General features: G+C 35.6%; 1 protein-coding gene across 3 annotated transcripts; it reads left to right on the forward strand.

Moving 5' to 3' along the window:
* Positions 1–264: 264 nt before the first annotated feature.
* On the forward strand, positions 265–8,874 carry LOC111991537 (putative pentatricopeptide repeat-containing protein At2g02150). 3 transcript variants are annotated; one of them, XM_024023316.2, is made up of 4 exons: positions 265–3,103; positions 3,389–3,533; positions 7,095–7,358; positions 8,431–8,874. In XM_024023316.2, the coding sequence occupies exon 1, from the start codon at positions 491–493 to the stop codon at positions 2,783–2,785; it is 2,295 nt and encodes a 764-aa protein (XP_023879084.2). In that variant the 5' UTR covers positions 265–490; the 3' UTR covers positions 2,786–3,103; positions 3,389–3,533; positions 7,095–7,358; positions 8,431–8,874. The 3 variants fall into 3 exon arrangements, with proteins under 3 accessions (XP_023879084.2, XP_023879086.2, XP_023879087.2); XM_024023318.2 differs by having other exon boundaries at positions 7,120–7,358; XM_024023319.2 differs by having other exon boundaries at positions 7,291–7,358.

The following is an 8,874-nucleotide window of genomic DNA, read 5'->3' on the forward strand; positions in this document are numbered from 1 at the left end:
TGTTTTTGCAAAGAAGTTGGATGGAAGACTTGAATGGAATAAATTGAATTCATTGGATGAAGACATGATTTAAGTTTTTCTTCCCCGAAACGGAAAATTACAAAAAGCAAAACCAATTTCGACAGTTTATTTTTCTTACTCCAAACTCCGAAGTCCCAACATAAACTAAACAGAACCAACTGGCTCAATTGGGCTCGGAGTTATGGCCCATTTTCAAGTTTTCCTCATAAGTCATAACTGAAACAAATGTATTGTAATGCAAATGCTTGCTGTATTTTGAATCTGATAGCTCAAAAACCTCAAGACGTCCTTTTGCTCAAAAAAAAAAAAAAAAAAAAAAAACCTCAACGCACTATACTTTAAGTTTAGTTGCCCATAAACCCTAGCCTAAACCACCACCATTTCCATTTTTCCTTCAAAACCCAAAACCCAAAAAGAAAACAAAAAGCTATGAACACCCATTGTTCTGGTACATCCAAAACCCAAAACAATGAATCTCATTGAAGGTGTTATTGGTTTTCTCCTATCAAAGATGCTACTCTTTCTGCGCACTCTCTTCCACGTTGGTCGCAGAGCCTCTCACCGAGTAAGCCCTTTCACTGTTTCATCATCTCATGGTTCTCTCACTGTTTGCCCTTGGATTTGGTTCACCACTTTTCTTTGCATAATCAGATACCCTTTTGCCTCAAAATCAAACCCCAGCTATTTTTTTGATGATATAAATAAAGAATTAGTTCGTACTATTATTCAACAAGAGCAGTGGGATGGTAATAATAGGATTCTTAGTTTGTTTGATTCAGCTTTGGCGCCCATTTGGGTGTCTAAGGTTTTGGTGGAATTGAAGGGGGATCCTAAGTTAGCTTGTAGGTTCTTCAAATGGGCTGGAACCCGAATTGGGTTTCGCCACACCACAGAGTCGTATTGTGTCTTGATTCATATATTGTTTTATAAAAGAATGTACTCTGATGCACATGAGATTATGAGAGAGTTGGTTTTGTTGAGGTGGGTTTTGCCCGGTTGTGATGTTTTTGATGTGTTGTGGTCGACGAGGAATGTTTGTGTTCCGGGGTTCGGAGTGTTTGATGCTTTGTTTAGTGTTTTAGTTGAGGTGGGAATGCTTGAGGAAGCGAGTGAGTGTTTTTTAAGGATGAAGAACTATAGGGTTTTGCCGAAAACACGGTCTTGTAATGCACTTTTGCACGGGCTTTCAAAGTCAGGGAAAGGGGAATTGTCAAGGAAGTTTTTTAAGGAAATGATTGGGGCTGGGATTAAGCCTTCAGTTTTCACATATAATATAATGATAGATTATATGTGCAAAGAAGGAGATTTGGGGGCAGCTAGAAGCTTGTTTCAACAAATGAAACAGATGGGCCTTGTGCCAGATAGTGTCACATATAATTCTCTTATTGATGGGCATGGAAAGGTTGGGTTGTTAGATGAATCGGTTTGTATTTTTGAAGAAATGAAGGATGTGGGTTGTGAACCTGATGTAATAACATATAATGCTCTAATTAATAGTTTTTGTAAATTTGATAGAATGCCTCAGGCTTTTGAGTTTCTTCGTGAGATGAAGATCAACGGATTGAAACCGAATGTTGTAACCTATAGCACGTTAATAGATGCTTTTTGTAAGGAAGGGATGATGCAAGAGGCAATTAAATTTTTTGTGGACATGAGACGAGTTGGTCTTTTGCCCAATGAATTTACTTACACTTCTCTGATTGATGCAAATTGTAAATTACATAATCTAAATGATGCATTGAAGCTGGCTAATGAGATGTTGCAGGCAGGAGTTATCTTGAACATTATCACCTACACCGCTTTACTGGATGGACTTTGTGAAGATGGGAGGATAAAGGAAGCAGAAGAAGTTTTTAGGGCAATGCTGAAGGCTGGAGTAATTCCTAACCAGAAAACTTATACTGCCCTTTTTCATGGGTATATTAAGGCTCAGAAAATGGAGAGTGCCATGCATATTTTAAAAGAAATGAAGGAGAAAAGCATCAAGCCTGATATCCTGCTGTATGGGACAATTATTTGGTGTCTGTGCTGCCAAAATAAGCTTGAAGAATGTGAGCTTGTGATAGGTGAAATGAAGGGCTTTGGTCTAAGTACAAATCATTTTATATGCACAACACTTATGGATGCTTATTTCAAGGCAGGAAAAACCACAGAGGCACTCAATCTGCTACAAGAAATGCAAGACTTAAGTATTGAGATCAATGTTGTTACTTATTGTGCACTAATTGATGGTTTGTGCAAAAAGGGTATGGTTGAAGAGGCACTTAAGTATTTTGGCAACATGACTGACATTGGTATTCAGCCTAATGTTGCAGTTTATACAGCTCTAATTGATGGTCTTTGTAAAAATAATAGCATCCAAGCAGCCAAGAAGCTGTTTGATGACATGTTGGACAAGGGTATGATTCCTGATAAAAATGTTTACACCGCTTTAATTGATGGGAACTTAAAGCATGGTAATGTCCAGGAAGCTTTGAGTTTGCGAGACAGAATGATTGATTTGGGTCTGGAGTTTGATCTGCCTGCCTATACTTCCTTGATTTGGGGATTTTCCCAATGTGGTCAGGTGCAACAAGCAAGAAAATTTCTTGATGAGATGATAGGGAAGGGTATCATTCCTGATGAGATTCTGTGTATATGTCTATTGCGGAAGTATTATGAGCTAGGGAATATGGATGAAGCTATTGATTTGCAAAATGAAATGGTGAATAGGGGTCTACTTACTCGCAGTGGTGATCTTGAGGTTCCTAATTTACAAACTTGAGAGAGAACAATTTTGGTAATCCTTAGTTTGTTGCTCCATTGAATATTTGAATCAGAACCCCATAATGGTTATACCTTTTCCTAAGTGGAAGTACAAGGACCCAAGAATACAAAGTTCCTCACTGGTTTCTGACTAGATGGCATGATGTTGCAAAATTGTGGGTTCTTGATTAATTAGGCTGTTCCTAATACTTATTGTTTATCATATTTAAAGTTCTTTCTGGTCTTGCCATGCAAATTCTCCCACCAGAATGGGGTTTTGGTTTAAAGTTCTCAAGTGACCATCATCAGAGAAATCAGCCTTTAATTTTCTGTCAAGGTGAGTGATTAGCTTGTTCCCATCATTACAGGGTAAAAAAAAAGGAAAAAAGAAAAGAAAGAAAGGAGTAATTAGAAGCATATGATACAACTATAAATTATTTTTTTTGATAAGTAATACAACTATAAATTATAGTCAGCATTAGTTTATAAATACAGATTAACCAAATTTAGTAGCCATAAATCCTTCCTGCATTTTTTTAAACCTTAAAAGAGAATATCTCCTGGACTTACTACTTATAAGAATTAAAATTTCCTGGACTTACTTTCATAGAATATGTGGCAGCTGGGTGGTTCTTGTGCTGGAAGGATGCTATGTCTAGGCTCAACTAAGTAATTTTTGGGGAATCAATCAAGTGAAAGCATTTGTATGTATCCAAGAAACAAGTTCAGTTGAATTGGATGTTGCTTTGATTGCTAGGAGAAGCAAGGTACATCACTGCTCTACTGAAATCCTACTACATTTTATGTTATTCACGCTGTTGTTTATCTACAATGATCAACGAGCAATTTTATCATATATGCTGTAGCATCTACCTCAAGAAGCTATTCTGTATAGAAAACAAATTAGATCAAATTTCTATCTCATTTGCCTTTATCCATATCATGATTTTGTTCTGATCATTTATTTGAAATGTGTTGTAGCCTGAAGGATGGCTTTTTTGGCTGCTTAAGGTCATCTTGACAGCTCTTGTTAAAATTATTGACATTTATTACTTTTTTTTTTATATCATCTTAAAAAGTGCTATTCAGGGCATAGACTTTTTTTTGTTGGGTGGAGTGGGTGGGGGGAAGGGATAATCTGGGCATTACCCATCTTCCAGGATACTTTTTATTCTTAATAAACACGCAGATGTAAAAAATTTATGTACTGTTGGTTAGCATGGTAAAAGTACTAGGTTTGCTTTTAAAAGCAAAAGCAAAAATTTTAAGGGGAGATAGGCAAGGTTTGGGATCCAACAAAAACCACAACAATGCAGTATGAAAATAAGGACAGGCAACCTAAGAGTTGGCATCTAGGCTTGTTTGGAGGTAGCATCAAGCAAGAGATGAAAATCTTTAGCAGTTAGCATGTAGGGTTGGTTGGGATTAGAACTATACAATTGGAAAAGTTACAGGAGAAATTTATTCAATTGATTGAACTATTAACTGTCACTATAGGAGTACAATATTATACTTATCTAGACTACTAAACTTAATTCTAGTTGATTTTGGAAACCCTAATTCCAATTGACTTGGAAAATCTCAATTATTGAATTACAAAAATTACCTTGACTCTAGGAAATTAATAAAATACTAATAACCTGCCAAACTTCCAAGACCTAAAATAAGATACAAATGACCAATGCAAAAACGAATTGATTTTAACTAAATTAAAATAAATATTTTTTGTGCCTCCAGCATCATACTTCCTTAACTAGAGAAAGCTTGACCTCAAGTTTTGAAGTGTTGAAGGATAAGAATTTAAAATTGTTCTAGAATTACCTTTGGTAGCATTTAGAACAAAGAAGCATTGTATTCCACCTCATCAATAAATTCATCTGGAATTAGAAAATTAATTCGCAGAATCAGCGTTGCAAATGTTACAAGTCTGTTAGCCAATACTTTTGCTAGTATTTTATACAAGCTTCCCAATAAACTAATGGTCCTGAAATCTTTCAAGCTTCGTGCCCCAACCTCTTGTGGTATCAAGGAAATAAATGAAGCATTTATAGACTTCCTAAAACTACAATAAGAAAATACCTCATTGAAAAATGCCAAAACATCTTCCTCCACAATATCCCAACACTGTTGGAAAAAAGCCATATTAAACTCATCAGGCCTTGGTGCCTCATCACCTCCAAAAATTCCTCTCTATCAAACTCCCTTTCCAACCACCCTCTATCAGTTTCATCAATAGAAGGAAAATGCAAACCATCCAAATGTGGCATCCACTCAGCATTTTTATACAATGATTCATAAAACCTACTATGGCAGCCCAGATATCTTCCTCCTTTGTCACATTCACTCCATCCACCTCTAACTCACCAGTTATATTGTTCTCCTATGAGAGTTTGCTATCCCATTAAAAAATCTATTGTTATTGTCCCCTTCTTGCAACCACAATACATGGGATTTCTGATGCCAAGAGACCTCCATTTGTGCAGCATGACCCAACACAGCTTTTAACTTTTCGCTTTGTATACTCTCTTTGGCTGATATCCATCTACTCCTTCCTATTTAACCTTGTAATTTTGTCCAAGAGGTTCCTCTTTCTTATCCCCACATCTCTAAATTCCATTTTGTTCCACTCCTTCAAATCCTCCTTAAGACCTTTTAACTTACTTGCATTGATAAAGCTAGGTCCTCCTTCAAAAATATATCCTTCCTGCCAAACTGTCACTCTCTCCTTGAACCCATCCTGCTTAAGTCACATATTCTCAAATTTGAAGGGAACCCTTTCTATCTTGATAATTCAAATATCTCTAACCATTTTTGGAAATATTCCTCCCATTTCATTTTTACTGAGAATCTATCAAATCTAGACATAGACTGTGGAGCATGGGCATTTGACCAAGTGAACTAACCTACTTCCAATGGTAAATCCACTAAATTCAAATCCCTAATGAAATCTGAAAACTTGATTATTGCATGAGATATCTAATCACAATGTAACCTCTCACTTGGGAATCACACCACGCCACCACATTAAAATCTTATGCCACACACCATGCCTTATTCCAGCTCTGAAACACCCCTGTTAGTTCTGTTTACAACCCATTCCACAACTTATTTTCATTTAGGCCATAAACTCCCAAAAAAATCTACTGAAATCCATCCTTTACATTCTTGAACAAACAGGAAACTGAGTAGTGAGTAAACCCCTACCTGAACATATACCTTCTCTACCAATCTTTTATACCAAAATATCACCACAACTTCTGCTGTTCTTACCACATCTAACGTCACCCAATCTACAAGCAGTCTCCTTAAACTCCTAACCAACCATATCCATTACAATTGACTTCTAATAATAAATAGAACTAAATTAAAATAAATATTTTTTTTTGCACTTACCACATCAGTTTGGTTAAGCAAATAAAGAAACTTTTTAAGAATAAAAAGAAAATAAAAATCTTTGCTTGTTTTTTTAAAGGGAAAAATGTGCTTGATATTTTTGTTTGTTAAAGCATGCTTATAGTGCAAAGCACCAAGGGTTAATTGCTTTTTAGACCTAAAGCGAAGTGTATTTTTGGCGCACTTTTTTAGTTGGTGTAAACGTAAACATGCTTTTTTGCACCTTTTTTTTTTTTGGGGAAAAGATAATTGACTTATTTCTCTTTATACTATTGATGTGATCCCTTGAATCCTTGATTAGTTATACAAATCCCAATTTTATGGTGATACACTATACATTAGCCTACCCCTCATGAATTCTAGAAGAAGGGGGGGGGGGGGGGGTGGAATCAAAGGGACCACATGGTTCAATTTTATGAAAGATACAGATGATAGAAATGATTGGTTGATTTGAATACTAGAAGAAGAAGAACCCAATGAATGTGCTGAAGATGTTCTTGTGTATGATGATGATTACTTGATATGGGGTAATGTTATTAGAGCTGCTGGAGTTGAAGAAGAAATATTTAACATGTGGTCAAGAGGGGGCTCACTAGAGGGGCGTATAAATGAAGTGGACGATGTGAGTTACAAATTTTGTGATGACAATGATGATGGTTTTATGCTTAGTGAAGATGATTGCATTGCTTACGTTAAGCATAGAAGTCACTCTTAACATTCTAATGTATTTTTTGGTCTTTGCCTTTTGGGTATATTTTGATTCTACCAGGTACTTCATTTTGATCATAAATATCATGATGCACAAGAGAATTTATAAAATGCTTTGTCTAAATTTTATATGATTACTTGATAACTTGATTGTCATATTCTCTGTTAACATTTGGTTTCTAATTTACCTCATTATTTTTTAAAATTGTGCACTTTACTTAAATCAGGGGCATGCTTGCGCTTTGCACCTAGGTTCCAAGAGGCATTTGTGTTTACATGTGCCTTATTATTCACTCAAACAAAGACTTTGAGGGTCTAGGGAAGATCAATGCCACATTTATTCCTGTATCTTGGGTTCTTCTAGTATGCTGTATGTTAAGTCTGGCAATATCTCTGGCAGTAATGTGGCAATTTTTCTAATAGAAAATCTGGAAAGCTGCAAGTGCGGGCCGGTCCCTAACTCCCTTGCTCATGCACACAAGCACAAACAGGTGACGTTGTTGACATACCCATTTGGGTATTTCCTTGGTTTACTCACTAAGTAATGAGATGATTCTTGGCCCTGTTTGCAGTGTTTGTTTTCTTTTTTGTTATCTTTTACTCTGACTTTGGTATTGGACCTGCATAATATGCCATTGTAGGTGGTTTTCCTTAAAAATCCAAATGTTGGCATTATTGATTTTATGCTTTGCTCTTTTCATCCTTCTTTGGGTTAAAGAGTTAGGGTTTTATTTAAAGGATTTCCACCTGTGATTTCTCCATATAAATATTTTCATGTGTGTGTGTGGGTGTGTTCTTTTATTTTGGCTTTTATGGGGTTTCCTAAAGGGTATTACTAGAAACTTGTATTTACCACAAATACCTTTGAAGAGTTTTCATAAGTAACCTTGCTTTTGCATTATTATTTATTTATTCAGGTAAACAAAAAATAAAACTATAATTTATGTATTGTTACTAAAGAAAAGGTAAATTATGCTAAACCTATGTCGAAGTTTAGAGGAATGTCCCAAACCTCCTCCTTATTTCAGAAATGCCATTTAGCCTCTTGAGGTAATTAATTTTATTTTATTTTTCTTGATTTCCTTACCATATAACCAGTCAGGTTAGTAAATACTATATGATGTTATTTTGGATTATTTTATTTTATTTTTTATATTGATAATTCAATTGTTGCAAGAAGTGGGAGAGGGGGTATTCAAACTTGATTCTCCTTATAAAAGAGACAAAGTAATGCCACTGAGCTACAAAACCTCAGTTTTTTTTTGGGGGGTGTGTTTTTTGGGGGGTGGGGTGTAAAAGGTTTTTGACATTTTCAAAACCTTCTTCTTCTTTTTTTTTTTTTTTTCCTTCCCTTTTGGGAGTGGGGAATTTTTGGGTTGGGGGGGGGGGGGGAGCATTGTTTATGAAAATAGGAGGTTTTTGCATTATATTTAATGAGCTTTTTGGATTTTCTGTTTGATTTAATGTTAGAAAATGCTTTTGTTATATTAGCTTAGGCTTTTGTTCCATACTTTGGTAAAGTGCAAATCAACATCATAATGCTTTAATGTTGTCATACTGCAGGACATTTGTGCTGTGTTTGAGCACCTGATTTGTTTCATAGATGAGCAATGCCGATGGCCTTGTTCTAGCTGCCCACTTGCATGACCAGTAAGGCTCAAGCATCTACAGAAAAAGCAAGTTATTTAGTTGGTGAAACTGTGCCACTTTGGCAACAATGAGCTCTAACATAACAAATCAGCACTCTAGCAAGTTATAAACAAAAGATATGTGCATCAAGCTGTAACGGTTGGCCTTTTTGTCCAACACTTAAAATAAAGAAATGATTGGATGAAGCTCATAAGTCATATGTATAAGCGCCAAGCTCACCTCAAAAAGGATTTTGTTTATGTTACATGATGCTGGAATTTTAATTGGATTATGCCTTTATTTAATATATTTTTATACTGTATGCCAATCTTACAAATCGTGACCCACTGTTAAATAATATTTTGATATTTTTTTGTA

Source organism: Quercus suber, unplaced genomic scaffold (assembly GCF_002906115.3).
Source record: "Quercus suber isolate HL8 unplaced genomic scaffold, Cork oak 2.0 scaffold_158, whole genome shotgun sequence".
Classification (NCBI taxonomy): domain Eukaryota; kingdom Viridiplantae; phylum Streptophyta; class Magnoliopsida; order Fagales; family Fagaceae; genus Quercus; species Quercus suber.